At 47.5% G+C, this 20589-nt stretch overlaps 1 protein-coding gene across 10 annotated transcripts in view; it reads left to right on the top strand.

Annotated features, from left to right (window-relative positions):
- The window catches only part of LOC110489366 (protein 4.1-like), a 115901-nt gene that overhangs the window by 83438 nt on the left and 11874 nt on the right, over window positions 1–20589 (top strand). For all 10 annotated transcript variants that reach the window (XM_036970783.1, XM_036970787.1, XM_036970790.1 and 7 more), the window contains one exon: window positions 5181–5360. In XM_036970783.1, the coding sequence (XP_036826678.1) occupies window positions 5181–5360 (180 nt within the window). The remainder of the gene's footprint in view (window positions 1–5180; window positions 5361–20589) is intronic.

A 20589-nucleotide genomic window follows, 5' to 3' on the forward strand; every position in this document is an offset into this window, starting at 1 on the left:
TGACCAGGTACCAGGGCCCATAGGACTGACCAGGTACCAAGGCCTGTAGGACTGACCAGGGCCCGTAGGACTGACCAGGTACCAGGACCCGTAGGACTGACCAGGGCCCGTAGGACTGACCAGGTACCAGGGCCCATAGGACTGACCAGGTACCAGGGCCTGTAGGACTGACCAGGGCCTGTAGGACTGACCAGGTACCAGAGCCCATAGGACTGACCAGGTACCAAGGCCTGTAGGACTGACCAGGGCCCGTAGGACTGACCAGGTACCAGGGCCCGTAGGACTGACCAGGGCCCGTAGGACTGACCAGGTACCAGGGCCTGTATGTAGGACTGACCAGGTACCAGGGCCTGTAGGACTGACCAGGGCCTGTAGGACTGACCAGGTACCAGGGCCCATAGGACTGACCAGGTACCAAGGCCTGTAGGACTGACCAGGGCCCGTAGGACTGACCAGGTACCAGGGCCCGTAGGACTGACCAGGGCCCGTAGGACTGACCAGGTACCAGGGCCTGTATGTTGGACTGACCAGGTACCAGGGCCTGTAGGACTGACCAGGTACCAGGGCCTGTAGGACTGACCAGGTACCAGGGCTTGTAGGACTGACCAGGTATCAGGGCCTGTAGGACTGACCAGGTACCAGGGCCTGTAGGAATGACCAGGGCCCATAGGACTGACCAGGTACCAGGGCCCGTAGGACTGACCAGGGCCCGTAGGACTGACCAGGTACCAGGGCCTGTATGTAGGACTGACCAGGTGCCAGGGCCTGTAGGACTGACCAGGTGCCAGGGCCTGTAGGACTGACCAGGTACCAGGGCCTGTATGTAGGACTGACCAGGTACCAGGGCCCGTAGGACTGACCAGGGCCCGTAGGACTGACCAGGTACCAGGGCCTGTATGTAGGACTGACCAGGTATCAGGGCCTGTAGGACTGACCAGGTACCAGGGCCTGTAGGACTGACCAGGGCCCGTAGGACTGACCAGGTACCAGGGCCCGTAGGACTGACCAGGTACCAGGGCCTGTAGGACTGACCAGGGCCCGTAGGACTTACCAGGGACCGTAGGACTGACCAGGTACCAGGGCCCGTAGGACTGACCAGGGCCTGTAGGACTGACCAGGTACCAGGGCCCGTAGGACTGACCAGGTACCAGGGCCCGTAGGACTGTGGTCTAATGTAGTGCACCATATAGATCCTTCAAACTCCACTCTGAGTGATTCCCCTCTAATCAGGGACTGAATTAGACCTGGGACACCAGGTGGGTGATTCCCCTCTAATCAGGGACTGAATTAGACCTGGGATACCAGGTGGGTGATTCCCCTCTAATCAGGGACTGAATTAGACCTGGGACACCAGGTGGGTGATTCCCCTCTAATCAGGGACTGAATTAGACCTGGGACACCAGGTGGGTGCAATTAAGTATGAAGTAGAACAGAAAACCAGCAGGCTGTGAACCTCGTAGGGTCAGAGTTGAATACCCCTGAAATAGAGAATAGGGTGTCGTCCAGGACACAGCCATGTCTCTGATTCATGATTATCATCACAATAATAACTGTCGGCTGGCTCAGGCACATTGCTGTGTGTGTGTGTGTGTGTGTGTGTGTGTGTGTGTGTGTGTGTGTGTGTGTGTGTGTGTGTGTGTGTGTGTGTGTGTGTACTCCCAGGTTGTGTGCATAAGAGGACTCCTACTCACACTCACCCCTCATGCATGCCAGCATACCATACTACCACCAGTGAAATGGTCACCTGCGGTCAAAGGGTAAATCTGTTTCTCCTTTTGGCACAGCTGATCAATGTATTGTCTAATTAAAAGCAATAGAGCCCGAGGGGCTGTGATATATATGGGGAGGCAGGGTAGCCTAGTGGTTAGAGTGTTGGGAACTGGAAGTTTGCAAGTTCAAACCCCCGAGCTGACAAGGTTCTGCCCCTGAACAGGCAGTTAACCCACTGTTCCTAGGCCGTCATTGAAAATAAGAATTTGTTCTTAACTGACTTGCCTAGTTAAATAAAGATCAAATTAAATATGGCCATGACTAAGGGCTGTTCTTAAAGTACGACGCAACGAGAAGTACTTGCGTACAGCCCTTGTTGGCCATATACCACAAACCCCTGTGGTTCCTTATTGCTATTATTATTATTATTCATTATTCAGTTACCGTGGTACCAGTTCACTGGCAGGGAGCCACACCGATGCTCTTTAGTGAAACATAACTCTTCAATGTTCTCCCCATAGTGTTACCTCTCTGGCTCCGTTTCAAATGGCATGATATTCCCTATGTAGTGCATATCTTTGGACCAGAACTCTATGGGACTCCCTTATGTACCCTGGTCTAAAGCTAGGGCTCTATATACAGATGTAGGATCTTAATTTGAGCCCGTTTGCAACAGCTGGAAAATAATCCTTCAGCAATAGGATATGTGAATTATAACTTGGATTATAATTAATGGACATTTTTAAGTGGAAATTACCGACTTTAAGACGCCTTTTTAAACCTACAAATGTTATTTTCCTGCAGTTCTCAGCAACAAAATAATGATAAAATTAAGATCCTAGGCAATGCAGATTCTGTTCAGAACAGATGAGGTTTATGAAGAGTCATTAACCAGGAGAATCTAGTCTAATAGGTGCTGTATTTGATCTCTCTGATCACGATCCCAACATGTGGTAGATTGGTAATGGGAAATGACTCAATCACCTTCTGCACCATGGGTATGGACTGGCACGGATACTAGACGGAGATGGATCGTCTAAAGTTCAATCTACATAGGAGGGAATAGAGTGGAGAGAACACAGGACAGTCTGTTGTTTGTCTATAGGACATCACGTGGTCTGGATGGACTAAGGCCTGTTGTTTGTCTATAGGACATCACGTGGTCTGGATGGACTAAGACCTGTTGTTTGTCTATAGGACATCATGTGGTCTGGATGGACTAAGACCTGTTGTTTGTCTATAGGACATCATGTGGTCTGGATGGACTAAGGCCTGTTGTTTGTCTATAGGACATCATGTGGTCTGGATGGACTAAGACCTGTTGTTTGTCTATAGGACATCATGTGGTCTGGATGGACTAAGACCTGTTGTTTGTCTATAGGACATCATGTGGTCTGGATGGACTAAGGCCTGTTGTTTGTCTATAGGACATCATGTGGTCTGGATGGACGAAGGCCTGTTGTTTGTCTATAGGACATCACGTGGTCTGGATGGACTAAGACCTGTTGTTTGTCTATAGGACATCATGTGGTCTGGATGGACTAAGACCTGTTGTTTGTCTATAGGACATCACGTGGTCTGGATGGACTAAGGCCTGTTGTTTGTCTATAGGACATCATGTGGTCTGGATGGACTAAGACCTGTTGTTTGTCTATAGGACATCATGTGGTCTGGATGGACTAAGGCCTGTTGTTTGTCTATAGGACATCATGTGGTCTGGATGGACTAAGACCTGTTGTTGTCATGTTGTTGTCATGTTGTTTGTCTATAGGACATCATGTGGTCTGGATGGACTAAGACCTGTTGTTTGTCTATAGGACATCATGTGGTCTGGATGGACTAAGGCCTGTTGTTTGTCTATAGGACATCATGTGGTCTGGATGGACTAAGACCTGTTGTTTGTCTATAGGACATCATGTGGTCTGGATGGACTAAGGCCTGTTGTTTGTCTATAGGACATCATGTGGTCTGGATGGACTAAGGCCTGTTTGTCTATAGGACATCATGTGGTCTGGATGGACTAAGGCCTGTTGTTTGTCTATAGGACATCACGTGGTCTGGATGGACTAAGGCCTGTTGTTTGTCTATAGGACATCATGTGGTCTGGATGGACTAAGGCCTGTTGTTTGTCTATAGGACATCATGTGGTCTGGATGGACTAAGACCTGTTATAGCCTGATGTTGTCATGTTGTTGTCATGTTGTTTGTCCTCTTTGAGAGGGCCAGGCCTGTTCCAACTTCCAACTGCATTTAGTTTGATATGATAAGCAAATCATCAATCACATTGCGTTCTGCTGAACTTGTAACTGTGTCATTACCAGTCACTACCCCAAATAATGACATCCTTCCCCCTTCCTATCTGGGGGCTTCACCCTTTTGCCCTTCCTTGCTATCTCTTTCTGCTTTCCCCTTAAACTATCCCCTCTGTCTCTACTTTATCTATCACGGACTTCCCCTCTGCTCTCTGTCTCTATCTATCATGGACTTCTCCTCTGCTCCCTGTCTCTACTTTATCTATCACGGACTTCTCCTCTGCTCCCTGTCTCTACTTTATCTATCATGGACTTCTCCTCTGCTCTCTGTCTCTACTTTATCTATCATGGACTTCTCCTCTGCTCCCTGTCTCTACTTTATCTATCACGGACTTCTCCTCTGCTCCCTGTCTCTACTTTATCTATCATGGACTTCTCCTCTGCTCTCTGTCTCTACTTTATCTATCATGGACTTCTCCTCTGCTCCCTGTCTCTACTTTATCTATCATGGACTTCTCCTCTGCTCTCTGTCTCTACTTTATCTATCATGGACTTCTCCTCTGCTCCCTGTCTCTACTTTATCTATCATGGACTTCTCCTCTGCTCTCTGTCTCTACTTTATCTATCATGGACTTCTCCTCTGCTCCCTGTCTCTACTTTATCTATCATGGACTTCTCCTCTGCTCTCTGTCTCTCTTTTTCTTTCTCGCCCTCCCAATCTCTACCCCTCCTTTCTCCCCCCCCCCCCTCTCCCCACAATCCACCCCTCTCCACCTCCCACTCTCTCTCTTTCTCTCTCATCCCATCCCCCTCTGTCTCGCCCTCCCTCCCCTGTCCCTACACCCTCTCTCCACCCCTCCTACTCTCCCTCCCCTCTCTCTGTCCCTCCCTTTTCTCTCTACCCCTCCTACTCTCCCTCCCCTCTCTCTGTCCCTCCCTTTTCTCTCTACCCCTCCTACTCCCCCTCCCCTCTCTCTGTCCCTCCCTTTTCTCTCTACCCCTCCTACTCTCCCTCCCCTCTCTATGTCCCTCCCTTTTCTCTCTACCCCTCCTACTCTCTGTCCCTCCCTTTTCTCTCTACCCCTCCTACTCTCCCTCCCCTCTCTCTGTCCCTCCATTTTCTCTCTACCCCTCCTACTCCCTCTCCCCCCTCTCTCCCCCTCCCTCCTCTCTCAACCCCTTCTACTCTCTGTCCCTCCCCCCTCTCCCTCCTCCTAGGACCTGGATAAGACCCAGGCAGAGATTATGCGTCACCACACCAGTATCAGTGAGCTGAAGAGAAGCTTCATGGAGTCTGTTCCGGAGCCGCGGCAGAGCGAGTGGGACAAACGCCTGTCCACCCACTCACCCTTCCGCACGGCCAGCATCAACGGACAGCTGCAGCCAGGCACTGACGGGGTGAGTCAACACCAACACAACTAAAAATTGAAGTCAATAGTGGCAAAATGGGTGACCTGGCTAGTGTACCAACGAGTTTACTAGTTAAATTGCCAGGGTTAAGGGCTCTAAGGCCCTTCTAGAGATGATTACATTCCCATAGAGTCAACAGGACAACAGAACAAGCAGTCTTGGTACAGAACAGAGAGACATGGTAGCCCATGGTACTCAGAGAGACAGAGGGGTCTTTATTCTCTCTAGCCCCACTTGTAGCACCACCAGGATTCCTGACAACAATAAGATGTTTTGGAATGAAAGATGGTGCTTTTGACTCGACTTTTTGCATTTGCTGGCACAAGTTTACCGACAAGGAGGTAAACTTGACTTTCTTTGAGCAAATGTTATTGCTTTGATATTTTCTAATTGTTACTTTGGATTTCACATTAGTCATTAGTCCCAGTAGGGTTTTACTGTGGTCTTTTCTCACGTCATTCAGTTGTTGTTTTTGACACAAGTCAATGTCTAATCACTAGTCTAGAGGATGCAATCATCTCAGTTTCAATTTTTGACACAAGTCAATGTCTAATCACTAGTCTAGAGGATGCAATCATCTCAGTTTCAGTTTTTGACACAAGTCAATGTCTAATCACTAGTCTAGAGGATGCAATCATCTCAGTTTCAGTTTTTGACACAAGTCAATGTCTAATCACTAGTCTAGAGGACGCAATCATCTCAGTTTCAATTTTTGACACAAGTCAATGTCTAATCACTAGTCTAGAGGATGCAATCATCTCAGTTTCAGTTTTTGACACAAGTCAATGTCTAATCACTAGTCTAGAGGACGCAATCATCTCAGTTTCAATTTTTGACACAAGTCAATGTCTAATCACTAGTCTAGAGGACGCAATCATCTCAGTTTCAATTTTTGACACAAGTCAATGTCTAATCACTAGTCTAGAGGATGCAATCATCTCAGTTTCAGTTTTTGACACAAGTCAGTGTCTAATCACTAGTCTAGAGGACGCAATCATCTCAGTTTCAATTTTTGACACAAGTCAATGTCCAGTTTCTAGAGAATGGCAGTCAAATGTCCCACTTTACAGGACTGCTGTGCTGTGTTAATTTGAAATACGTCTAATATATTTAGTTTCCTCATACTTGGTAGAGAGATATAGAGGATTTTTCATTCCCTAAGGATATACTGTGTACAAGGGTCATAGTCAGTAGAAATTAACGTTTCAGTTTCATCAAGTGTCCATCAGTTTTCTCTGTGTTTGTGGAGCTCAGTGCGTACAGTGGACGGAGTGGAGACTCTTGGAGTCTCTTTCCCTGTGTATATTCATGTGTGTGTGTGTGTGTGTGTGTGTGTGTGTGTGTGTGTGTGTGTGTGTGTGCAGGTGAGGACGGCCTCCCTATCACCTGCATACAGAGTAGTTGGTGGCGTATCAGAGATAAAGGTACTCCAATTCAGTCCTTACTGGCCGTACAGGGGCTGGGGTATGTTGGGTTTGGCTGATCTGGGTTGGGCTGAGCTGGGTAGGGCTGAGCCGGGTTGGGCTGAGCTGGGTAGGGCTGAGCCGGGTTGGGCTGAGCTGGGTAGGGCTGAGCCGGGTTGGGCTGAGCTGGGTTGGGCTGAGCTGGGTTGGGCTGAGCTAGGTTGGGCTGAGCTGGGTTGGGCTGAGCTGGGTTGGGCTGAGCTAGGTTGGGCTGAGCTGGGTTGGGCTGAGCTGGGTTAAGCTGGGTTGGCTGAGCTGAGCTGGGTTGGCTGAGCTGAGCTGGGTTGGCTGAGCTGAGCTGGGTTGGCTGAGCTGAGCTGGGTTGGGCTGAGCTAGGTTGGGCTGAGCTGGGTTGGGCTGAGCTAGGTTGGGTTGAGCTGGGCTGGACTGGGTTGGGCTGAGCTGGGTTGGGTTGGGCTGAGCTGGGTTGAGCTGAGCTGGGTTGGGCTGAGCTGGGTTGGGCTGAACTAGGTTGGGCTGAGATAGGTTGGGTTGAGCTGGGTTGGGCTGGGCTGAACTGGGTTGGGCTGAGCTGGGTTGGTCTGAGCTGTACTGAGCTGGGTTGGGCTGAGCTGGGTAGGGCTGAGCTGGGTTGAGCTGAGCTGGGTTGGGCTGAGCTGGGTTGGGCTGAGCTGGGTTGGGTTGAGCTGGGTGGTGCTGGGATGGGTTGGGCTGGGCTGGGTTGGGTTGGGTTGGGCTGGGTTGGGTTGGGCTGGGCTGGGTTGGGTTGGGCTGGGCTGCAGTAAGAGAACGTTAGCTGGCGGTTCTTTACCAGCTAACAATAGAGAACAGACCATGTTGTGTACGGCAGCTTTATGGACGCTGTGCATGGCTGCTGTATGGAGTCTGTGTGGCCGTGACCTTAAGCAAGGCAAGAGAATCAGCTGTCTATCTTCACCCACAGGACTGTACTCTCTCGCCCCCGGCCCCGCCCCCCGGCCCCGCCCCCGCAGCCGCTGCGACTACCTTTATAGGTGTCTACTTCAAAGCCACAGACCCTAATCTTTCCCAAACCCTCACCACTGCCCCGCTCTATGATTGGCTGCTGCCAGCTTTGTCTTCCTGCTTTGATCTGCCAATCAAATCGCATGGCTGGGTTTGACCCGATAGTAGTGAAGCTGCATGACTCTGTGATGATGATGATGATGGTGGTGTCTGACGTAGTGATGAGAGACTGAAGAACAAAAACAAAAAACGCAAACAAGCAAAAAACAAACAGCGACAACAACAACAACAGAACTGACCCCCTCCTCCTCCTCCTCATTTCATTGTCTCTCCTCCACCCTGACCTGTATCCCTCCCTCACTGGTTGTTTCATGTTTTCTCTGTCTCCTCCCTCGATCTCTCTCTCCCCCCTCATATGTGTCATCTCTTCATTTCCTCCTCCCATTCCTCCTCCTCTTCTTTCTATTCCTTTTCCTCTTCCTCCACTTCTTTCTCTTCCTCCTCCTCCTCTTCTTCCTCTCCCCCCTCTTCCTCCTCCTCCTCCTCCTCTTCTTCCTCCTCCTCTTCTTCCTCACCCTCCTCCTCCTCTTCCTCCTCTTCCTATCCCTCCTCTCCCTCCTCTTCCTCCTCCTCCTCTTCTTCCTCTCCCCCCTCTTCCTCCTCCTCCTCCTCCTCTTCTTCCTCCTCCTCTTCTTCCTCACCCTCCTCCTCCTCTTCCTCCTCTTCCTCCTCCTCTTCCTATCCCTCCTCTCCCTCCTCTTCCTCCTCCTCCTCTTCTTCCTCTTCCTCCTCTTCCTCCTCTTCCTCCTCCTCTTCTTCCTTTCCCTCTGCTTCCTCCTCCTCTTCCTCTCCCTCCTCTACTCCCTCTCCCTCCTCTTCTTCCTCCTCCTCCTCCTCTTCTTCCTCTTCCTCCTCCTTCTCTTCTTCCTCTCCCTCCTCCTCCTCTCCCTCCTCTTCTTCCTCTCCCTCCTCCTCCTCTCCCTCCTCTTCTTCCTCTCCATCCTCCTCTCCCTCCTCTTGCGCCTCCTCCTCTTCTTCATGTTCTTCTTCCTCATCCTCATCTTTCCCCTTCTCCTGCCCTGCCTCATAGTCATATCCACTCCCTCCTCCTCCTCCGTATCCTCCACCTCCTCCTCCACCGCCACACCCTTCTCCTGAGGAGGATCCGGAGACCCAGAGAGGTGTTTGGGCCTTGGGTCACCGAACCTCACCGCTCCCCTCCCTTCGCTCCTCAACTGCCATGGGGCTGAAAATACAGTTTTACTCCCAGACTTGAAGCTGCCTCCAGCTACCTGGGTATTCTGCCTAGCCCAGACCCTTCTCATGTCCTGTCTATGTACCTGAAGACTCTTGCAGTATAATAAGCACTCCCATCAGAACATTGCTAAACTTTTACCCCCCAAAAAAATGTTTTCTTAACTTTCAATCTGTATTGAGTGTGGGCATGTTTATACGATAGGCCTCTGAATGGAGATGATAATCTTTAACAGGTTTTTGTCTAAAAGATCACTGAAAAAATACACCGTTCTAGAATAATGCACTAGTCTGGTGATTTGACAAGCAGTCTTGTCTTCATGAACACATTACTAACAAATCCCAAATATGAGCCAAGTCTCGATTGACCTCAATGCATTTGATAAGCTCATCTCTTTAAGGCAGGCTTGTTGACTGACTGACTATATGAGATTCAGTGAGGAGTAGATCACACTGTGATCTAGCCAACCTGCACCAAGCCAGTTTCTATAGTGGTTCTCCCCTAACGGTGTCTGATCCAAGACGTTGCACTGCCAAACAAACAGTTTGCACTAGCTAGCATTTTACCTGCCAGAGAATGCCTTTATCCAATCTAACCCCAGCCATTCCATCTAACCCCAGCCATTCAATCTAACCCCAGCCACCCAATCTAACCCCAGCCATTCCATCTAACCCCAGCCATTCCATCTAACCCCAGCCATTCATTCTAACCCCAGCCATTCCATCTAACCCCAGCCACCCAATCTAACCCCAGCCATTCATTCTAACCCCAGCCATTCCATCTAACCCCAGCCATCCAATCTAACCCCAGCCATTCAATCTAACCCCAGCCATTCAATCTAACCCCAGCCATTCAATCTAACCCCAGCCATTCAATCTAACCCCAGCCACTCAATCTAACCCCAGCCATTCAATCTAACCCAGCCATTCATTCTAACCCCAGCCATTCAATCTAACCCCAGCCATTCAATCTAACCCCAGCCATTCAATCTAACCCCAGCCATTCAATCTAACCCCAGACACTCAATCTAACCCCAGCCATTCAATCTAACCCCAGCCATTCAATCTAATCCCAGCCATTCAATCTAACCCCAGCCACTCAATCTAACCCCAGCCACTCAATCTAACCCCAGCCATTCAATCTAACTCCAGCCATTCAATCTAACCCCAGCCACTCAATCTAACCCCAGCCATTCAATCTAACCCCAGCCATTCAATCTAACCCCAGCCACTCAATCTAACCCCAGCCACTCAATCTAACCCCAGCCATTCAATCTAACCCCAGACACTCAATCTAACCCCAGCCATTCAATCTAACCCCAGCCATTCAATCTAATCCCAGCCATTCAATCTAACCCCAGCCACTCAATCTAACCCCAGCCACTCAATCTAACCCCAGCCATTCAATCTAACTCCAGCCATTCAATCTAACCCCAGCCACTCAATCTAACCCCAGCCATTCAATCTAACCCCAGCCATTCAATCTAACCCCAGCCACTCAATCTAACCCCAGCCACTCAATCTAACCCCAGCCATTCAATCTAACCCCAGCATGGAGGAGCAAAGCCCCATAAAATCTCTCCAGCCCCAGAACTGCTGCTGCCACCACTGCCCTGGAGGTTGGTCCGGCCTGGTCAGACCACCCTGGACCCTGACCCTCATTGCCTAGAGCCGGAGATCCTGAGTTAGGCTGAAGCTCAGTGATGGGACCTACCACTCACTACTATCAAAGGTCACTCACTACTGCCACCACTGCCTCCCCTTCTGCCCTCACTTCAACAGTAGATCATTTCATTACAGGAGTATCACATACCACCACTCTCCTGCTCCTCCCTCTCCCTCCTCCCCCATCCCTTCCCCCTCCTTCCCATCCCTCCTCCACCTCCCTCCCCTTGTCCCCCCATCCCTTCCCCCTCCTCCACCTCCCTCCCCTTGTCCCCCCTCCTCCACCTCCCTCCTCTTGTCCCATCACTTCCCCTCCTCCACCTCCCTCCCCTTGTCCCCCCTCCTCCACCTCCCTCCTCTTGTCCCATCACTTCCCCTCCTCCACCTCCCTCCCCTTGTCCCCCCTCCTCCACCTCCCCCCTTGTCTCCCCATCCCTTCCCCTCCTCTACCTCCCTCCCCTTGTCCCATCCCTTCCCCTCCTCCACCTCCCCCCTTGTCCCCCCGTCCCTTCCCCTCCTCCACCTCCCTCCCCTTGTCCCCCCTCCTCCACATCCCTCCCCTTGTCTCCCTGTCCCTGTCCCTTCCCCTCCTCCACCTCCCTCCCCTTGTCCCATCCCTTCCCCTCCTCCACCTCCCTCCCCTTGTCCCCCCGTCCCTTCCCCTCCTCTACCTCCCTCCCCTTGTCTCCCTGTCCCTTCCCATCCTCCCCTCCTCCACCTCCCTCCCCTTGTCCCATCCCTTCCCCTCCTCCACATCCCTCCCCTTGTCTCCCTGTCCCTTCCCATCCTCCCCTCCTCCACCTCCCTCCCCTTGTCCCCCCTCCTCCACCTCCCTCCCCTTGTCCCCCTCCTCCATCTCCCTCCCCTTGTCCCATCCCTTCCCCTCCTCCACCTCCCTCCCCTTGTCCCCCCGTCCCTTCCCCTCCTCTACCTCCCTCCCCTTGTCTCCCTGTCCCTTCCCATCCTCCCCTCCTCCACCTCCCTCCCCTTGTCCCGTCCCTTCCCCTCCTCCACCTCCCTCCCCTTGTCCCCCCGTCCCTTCCCCTCCTCCACCTCCCTCCCCTTGTCCCCCCGTCCCTTCCCCTCCTCCACCTCCCTCCCCTTGTCCCCCCGTCCCTTCCCCTCCTCCACCTCCCTCCCCTTGTCCCCCCGTTCCTTCCCCTCCTCTACCTCCCTCCCCTTGTCCCCCTGTCCCTTCCCCTCCTCCACCTCCCTCCCCTTGTCTCCCTGTCCCTTCCCATCCTCCCCTTCTCCCTGCCTGTCTGTTGGCCATTCCCCCACGTCTGTTCATTGTTTTCTGTCTCTCTTGGTCTCCCGTTGCTGAACACAGCGAGGGAAGCGTCCTCTGTTTGAATACCAGGTAAAATTACTGAGACAGCAACAACAGGCCTCCTCACCCTCCGGGGGACCACTGCTCCTCAGACACCACTATCTACAGGAGGAAGAAGATTATACTTCTGAGGAGGACGAGGCTCGGGGCCGGGGGAACACTCTGAGGGTCTCTATCGAAATGCCTGAGGAAGAGCAGGAGGAGGAGGAAGACAGGGTCATTGGGCCCTCAGCCTGCCAGTTGTACCCAGCCATGCTCCAGCTCCAACCGTCCCATGTCTCCTTCTCTCTCCTGTCTGGACTGCTGGTCATGTTTCTCACTCTGTGTTGGCTGGTGTTTATCTGACTGGCCGGTCCGGTGGACAGAGAGAGAGAGCCCTCTACTGAAATGAACCACCCAGTGACTGGCCGGTCCGGTGGACAGAGAGAGAGCCCTCTACTGAAATGAACCACCCAGTGACTGGCCGGTCCGGTGGACAGAGAGAGAGAGCCCTCTACTGAAATGAACCACCCAGTGACTGGCCGGTCCGGTGGACAGAGAGAGAGAGCCCTCTACTGAAATGAACCACCCAGTCAAGTAGCCTTGTTTAAGGACAGAGACAGAATTCTCTGTCATCTGACTCCAACACACAAAGACAGACAGACACAAAGACAGACAGACAGACAGACAGACAGACAGACAGACAGACAGACAGACAGACACAAACCCCTATTGAACATTACACTGAGTGAATTACCAGGTTATTTTTGCATTGAGGACAATGGCGTTGTTGTCCCTGCCAGCACTTTTTTTCCAGGAAGTGTTGAGAGCTGTATTTGGCCTAGCGCCCTTGACTTATATCCGGACTTCAAGGATCTTCTACAACTTTTACTTACAATATTCCATGTTTAAAAGAAAACAAAATACACCCAGTGTTACTAACAAACTTTGTTTGCCACACTGACTCGTCCCTGCTTGTGTTTAGCCTGTTTGACTACTGTTTATTTTCTCCCTCTGTCCACAGGATTCTTAAACTTACACTTAAATTGACGTCATGCGATGCAAAATGCATCATAGCGGCTGTATTTCTGTATTTTGAAAGTGATGTATCTTGAAAACTTGATTGCTGACATGCAAAACATGTTGGGATTATATCAACAATGGACTAATGAAACAAATACCAAAATATCGTTTTTGGGTGGAGTTGTCCTTTAAGTCAAATTTTCCCCTTAGTCTCTCGTTTTTTTTTGGGGGGGGGGACTTTTCCTTTCAGTGGAAGTTAGCGTTCATCCCTTAGTGTTTCAATCAATCAGTGTAGTGCAGTGTCTCCTGGACAGCTCTGCTGTATGGCACGAGATTATTTCAATCTATGGCCAGCCGTCTCTCCAACAGCCTGTGAGATCTGTATTGCTGATCTTGGATCAGACGGGACAGACGGGACAGACAGGATAGACAGGACAGACGGGACAAATGGGACAGACGGGACAGACAGGATAGACGGGACAGACAGGATAGACGGGACAGACGGGACAAACGCGACAGACGGGACAGACGGCAACAGACGGGACAGACGCAACAGACAGGATAGACGGGATAGACAGGACAGACGGCAACAGACGGGACAGACGGCAACAGACGGTACAGACGGCGACAGACGGCAACAGACAGGATAGACGGGACAGACGCAACAGACGGGACAGACAGGATAGACGGGATAGACAGGACAGACGGGACAAACGCGACAGACGGCAACAGACGGGACAGACGCAACAGACAGGATAGACGGGATAGACAGGACAGACGGGACAGACGGCAACAGACGGGACAGACGGCAACAGACGGTACAGACGGCGACAGACGGCAACAGACAGGATAGACGGGACAGACGGCAACAGACGGGACAGACGGCAACAGACGGGACAGACGGCAACAGACGGGACAGACGGCAACCGACAGGATAGACAGGACAGACAGGATAGACAGGATAGACGGGACAGACAGGATATAGACGGGACAGACAGGATAGACGGGACAGACAGGATAGACGGGACAGACAGGACAGACAGAACAGACAGGATAGACGGGACAAACAGGACAGACGGGACAAACGGGACAGACAGGACAGACAGGATATACGGGACAGACAGGATAGACGGGTTGTATTTAAGAGAAGAACCCATGACTTATTACTATCCTCACCATAGGGCGCTCATGTAACTGAAATTACCTTTAAACCCATGTTGCTGTTGTTGCACTCATAAAGGCAAGGGGATGCATTCCAAATACCACCCTATTCTCTATATAGTGCCCTACTTTTGAAAAGTAGTGCACTAAATATGGAATACGGTGCCATTTGGGATGCAGATATGGTATACTTGGTGTACTTGTTTACCTGACTGACATCACTACCGGTAACCAAAAAGGAACACTGGTTGCTAAGCATTCCACTACTGTTGATGGTTGCCTGCCACTTTGTCATCTGCTTGCTTTAAATCAAACCTGCGTGTCCTAACAATCACTGCCCAGAGAGAGAGAGAGAGAGAGAGAGAGAGAGAGAGAGAGAGAGAGAGAGAGAGAGAGAGAGAGAGAGAGAGAGAGAGAGAGAGAGAGAGAGAGAGAGAGAGAGAGAGAGAGAGAGAGAGAGAGAGAGAGAGAGAGAGAGAGAGAGAGAGAGAGAGAGAGAGAGAGAGAGAGAGAGAGAGAGAGAGAGAGAGAGAGAGAGAGAGAGAGAGAGAGAGAGAGAGAGAGAGAGAGAGAGAGAGAGAGAGAGAGAGAGAGAGAGAGAGAGAGAGAGAGAGAGAGAGAGAGAGAGAGAGAGAGAGAGAGAGAGAAAAATTGTCTTCTGTCCAGAAAAGATGGTGCTTTATTTTTTAAACTGATTTAAACCACGATAATAAGTAACAACGACATCTATCAACCCACTTGCTGATTACTCATCCAACTAGGTGAGTTTGGATTGAAGATACTGTATGTGTCAATGCTTGACTAGTTTAGAGAATTTTGGAATGTCTTCCTGTATGAAATACCACCACTCATAGACTGAGTCTAAAGCCATTGAAATGCTATTTGAGAAGTGTACTCTCCAAGGTCTGTCTTGATCCTGGCTAGTCCTTACAGCACAGTTGCACTGTTAGAAATTCTATGGAAAAGTATTGTTTACCAATGGAGTGGTGGTGGAAGTGTATTCAATAACTGTGTGCATGTGAGTACATGTCCGGTTCCTGTATTAGTTCCTCTCTGTATTAGTTCCTCTTCCTGTATTAGTTCCTCTTCCTGTATTAGTTCCTGTTGCTGTATTAGTTCCTCTTCCTGTATTAGTTCTGGTTGCTGTACTCATTCCTGTTCCTGTATTAGTTCCTCTTCCTGTATTAGTTCCTCTTCCTGTATTAGTTCCTGTATTAGTTCCTGTTCCTGTATTGGTTCCTCTTCCTGTATTAGTTCTGGTTGCTGTACTCATTCCTGTTCCTGTATTAGTTCCTCTTCCTGTATTAGTTCCTCTTCCTGTATTAGTTCCTGTATTAGTTCCTGTTCCTGTATTGGTTCCTCTTCCTGTATTCATTTATGTTTCTATATTAGTTACTTTTCCTGTAATAATTCATGTATTTGTGTATTAGTTCCTGTTCCTGTATTAGTTCCTGTTCCTGTATGAGTGTTTGTGTATTAGTTCCTGTTCCTGTGTTAGTTCCTGTTCCTGTATTAGTTCCTGTTCCTGTGTTAGTTCCTGTTCCTGTATTAGTTCCTGTTCCTGTATTAGTTAGTGTTTGTGTATTAGACCCTGTTCCTGTGTTAGTTCCTGTACCTGTATTTGTGTATTAGTTCCTGTTCCTGTATTTGTTCCTGTTCCTGTATTAGTTAGTGTTTGTGTATTAGTTCCTGTTCCTGTATTTGTTCCTGTTCCTGTATTAGTTCCTGTTCCTGTATTAGTTAGTGTTTGTGTATTAGTTCCTGTTCCTGTATATGTTCCTGTTCCTTGATTAGTTCCTGTTCCATATTAGTTCCTGTTCCTGTATATGTTCCTGTTCCATATTAGTTCCTGTTCCTGTATTAGTTCCTGTTCCTGTATTAGTTCCTGTTCCTGTATTAGTTAGTGTTTGTGTATTAGACCCTGTTCCTGTGTTAGTTCCTGTACCTGTATTTGTGTATTAGTTCCTGTTCCTGTATTTGTTCCTGTTCCTGTATTAGTTAGTGTTTGTGTATTAGTTCCTGTTCCTGTATATGTTCCTGTTCCATATTAGTTCCTGTTCCTGTATTAGTTAGTGTTTGTGTTATAGTTCCTGTTCTTGTATTAGTTAGTGTTTGTGTATTAGTTCCTGTTCCTGTATTAGTTCCTGTTCCTGTATTAGTTCCTGTATTTGTTCCTGTTCCTGTATTAGTTCCTGTTCCTGTATTAGTTGGTGTTTCTGTATTAGTTCCTCTTTCTGTATTAGTTAGTGTTTGTGTATTGGTTCCTGTTCCTGTATTAGTTAGTGTTTGTGTATTAGTTCTTGTTCCTGTATTAGTTAGTGTTTGTGTATTAGTTCCTGTTCCTGTATTAGTTAGTGTTTGTGTATTAGTTCCTGTTCCTGTATTAGTTAGTGTTTGTGTATTAGTTCCTGTTCCTGTATTAGTTGGTGTTTGTGTATTAGTTCCTGTTCCTGTTCCTATATATATTACTACCGTGTATATATATTACTTGTATATAATATAGTAATATATACAGTAATACATATACATACATATATAATACAGTAATATATATATATATATTACTACCGTGTATATATATTACTACCGTATGTATATTACTACTGTGTATATATAATGCTACTGTATATATATTACTACTGTGTATATATATTGCTACTGTTGTTCTGTTTCATGCTGTGTTGTCCTGTATATATATGTATATATATTACTACTGTGTATATATACTGCTACTGTTGTTCTGTTTCATGCTGTGGTGTCCTGTGTGTATATATATTACTACTGTGTATATATATTACTACTGCTGTTCTGTTTCATGCTGTGGTGTCCTGTGTGTGTGTATATATATATATATATATATATATATATTACTACTGCTGTTCTGTTTCATGCTGTGTTGTCCTGTATATATATATATATATATATATATATATTACTACTGTGTATATTTATTACTACTGCTGTTCTGTTTCATGCTGTGGTGTCCTGTATATATATATATATATATATATATATATATTACTACTGTGTATATTTATTACTACTGCTGTTCTGTTTCATGCTGTGGTGTCCTGTGTATATATGTATATATATTACTACTGTGTATATATATTACTACTGTGTATATTTATTACTACTGCTGTTCTGTTTCATGCTGTGGTGTCCTGTGTATATATATATATATATATATATATATATATATTACTACTGTGTATATATATTACTACTGCTGTTTTGTTTCATGCTGTGGTGTCCTGTATATATATATATATATATTACTACTGTGTATATTTATATTACTACTGTGTATATTTATTACTACTGCTGTTCTGTTTCATGCTGTGGTGTCCTGTGTATATATATATATATATATATATATATATTACTACTGTGTATATATTACTACTGTGTATATATATTACTACTGTGTATATATATTACTACTGCTGTTCTGTTTCATGCTGTGGTGTCCTGTATATATATATATATATTTACTACTGTGTATATATATTACTACTGCTGTTTTGTTTCATGCTGTGGTGTCCTGTATATATATATATATATATTACTACTGTGTATATTTATATTACTACTGTGTATATTTATTACTACTGCTGTTCTGTTTCATGCTGTGGTGTCCTGTGTATATATATATATATATATATATATATATATTACTACTGTGTATATATTACTACTGTGTATATATATTACTACTGTGTATATATATTACTACTGCTGTTCTGTTTCATGCTGTGGTGTCCTGTGTGTATATATATATATATATATTACTACTGTGTATATATATATTACTACTGCTGTTCTGTTTCATGCTGTGGTGTCCTGTATGCTAAGAAATGACAGATGTATTAATTTTGAATGTCTGTTTTTAGATGTTGGACTTTTTTGATGGGGAGGGTGTTTTGTCTGATCACTAATTAGGGATATCCACTCTTTCCATAGTGTTTTAAAATTTTTCTGGGGGGGGGGGGGGTCTGTTTTGCTGCTAATTAGGGAACTCCCCTTCACCCCTCCGATGTTGACTCTCTAATTAAGGAACTCCTCTCCACCCCTCTGATGTTGACTCTCTAATTAGGGACCTCCCCTCCACCCCCTCTGATGTTGACTCTCTAAGTAGGGAACTCCCCTCCACTACTCTGATGTTGACTCTCTAATTAGGGAACTCCCCTCCAACCCCTCTGATGTTGACTCTCTAATTAGGGAACTCCCCTCCACCCCCTCTGATCTTGACTCTCTAATTAGGGAACTCCCCTCCACCCCTCTGATGTTGACTCTCTAATTAGGGAACTCCCCTCCACTACCGTAATATTGGTTCTTGGTCTCTAACTCCAGGAAAATGAACTCGTCCTAGAAATGAGCTCTCCTTAATTATTAGTTGTCACGTGGATAGCTTGACTTTGAAAAGGACGACACAGTGTGAAGATTGCCCTGTTTTGAACAGATGTCCAGCATGCACTCTGCTATAGCTGTCATATCACATATCTGCTCCTTTCATGGGCTCAAAATTATATCCGACTTGAATAAGTGAACAAAATCAAATGACTTTCTTTTTTTTATCTTGTGGGCTCGCTCTTGCTTTCTGTCTCTACACCACTCTCTTCCTCTCTCTCTTCCTCTCTCTCTCTTTCTCTGTCTCTTCCTCTCTCTCTCTCCCTCTCTCACCCTCTAACTCTCACTCTCTTGGTTTCTCTCTCTCACTCTTTCTCTGTCTCTTCCTCTCTCTCTCGTTCTCTCTCACCCTCTAACTCTCACTCTCTCGGTTTCTCTCTCAATCTTTCTCTGTATCTCTATCTCTGTCTGTTTCTCTCTCTCTCTCTCTCTCTCTCACCCTTTAACTCTCACTCTCTTGGTTTCTCTCTCTCTCTCTGTTTCTTTGTATCTCTATCTCTGTCTGTTTCTCTGTCCCTCTTATTCTCTCTGTTTCTTCCTCCCTCCCTTCCTGGCAAAGTATTTGAGATGAAAGATTAGAAAGCGAAATGAAAGTTATTTATGATCCCTCTCATTTGCATAATCTGCATATCTGAGTGCTAGTGTGTGGATAATTGGAGTGGCAAGTTGCCATGGAGCCCGCTGTGGGCTTGATCCTCCTATCCATCGTCCCAGAGGGGCACTCTTATTATGAAAAGCACACGGCTCGACCCCTGTGAGGCGCTCTTATTATGAAAAGCACATGGCTCGACCCCTGTGAGGCGCTCTTATTATGAAAAGCACACGGCTCGACCCCTGTGAGGCGCTCTTATTATGAAAAGCACACGGCTCGACCCCTGAGAGGCGCTCTTATTATGAAAAGCACACAGCTCGACCCCTGTGAGGCGCTCTTATTATGAAAAGCACACTGCTCGTCCCCTGAGAGGCGCTCTTATTATGAAAATCACACAGCTCGTCCCCCGGGACTAGTCAGGTTACTTTACAGTGTTTTATCACATTGGGTAAAAAAAAATTACTAGGCAAGTCAGTTAAGAACAAATTCTTATTTACAATGACGGCCTAGTGGGTTTAACTGCCTTGTTCAGGGGCAGAAAGACAGATTTTTACCTTGTCAGCTCGGGGATTCGATCTTGCAACCTTTCGGTTAACTAGTCCAACGCTCTAACCACTAGGCTGGCTGAATGCCAAATGTCACCACATTCCCTGTGTAGTGCTCTACTTTTGACCAGAGCACTATGTGCCCTATAGGGCCCTGGTCAATAGTAGTGCACTACATAGGGAATAGGATGCTTCTATGGGCCCTGGTCAACAGTAGTGCACTACATAGGGATTAGGATGCCAGTTGGGTCGTAGTTTTGTCTCTGTGCTGCAGCCCATCCTCTGGAGAGCTCTCTCTCTCTCTCTTTCAAAACAACGCAATTACACTTTTCTCTCTCTTGACAATGTTTCTCCCTCAACTTAATTGTTTGTTTTTGTTTCTTGAAAAAAAAAACTATAGCAGTTCTTTTTTTCCCCTTTTTATTTTTAGATTGAGAATAATGTGTTCTCGCTAGAGTAGGAAGGTTCAGTTTGAATAAGCACTTCATGAATCATCATTTTTCCCATGAATCATCATTTTTCCCATGAAGCATCTTTTTTTTAAGCGATTGCAACAGTTTCTTCTGTCTCCAACCCCTAATCTACACTTAGTTTAAGTAGATTGTCTGAGACACTGGGATGGGATGATAGTTCTGGCTACAGCCACACCTTCAGCACAAGGGGAATGGATAGACAGGGGATAGTCACAGAGAACGAACAGGGGATAGTCACAGAGAACGAACAGGGGATAGTCACAGAGAACGAACAGGGGATAGTCACAGAGAACGAACAGGGGATAGTCACAGAGAACGAACAGGGGATAGTCACAGAGAACGAACAGGGGATAGTCACAGAGAATGAACAGGGGATA

Source organism: Oncorhynchus mykiss, chromosome 32 (genome assembly GCF_013265735.2).
Source record: "Oncorhynchus mykiss isolate Arlee chromosome 32, USDA_OmykA_1.1, whole genome shotgun sequence".
NCBI lineage: Eukaryota > Metazoa > Chordata > Actinopteri > Salmoniformes > Salmonidae > Oncorhynchus > Oncorhynchus mykiss.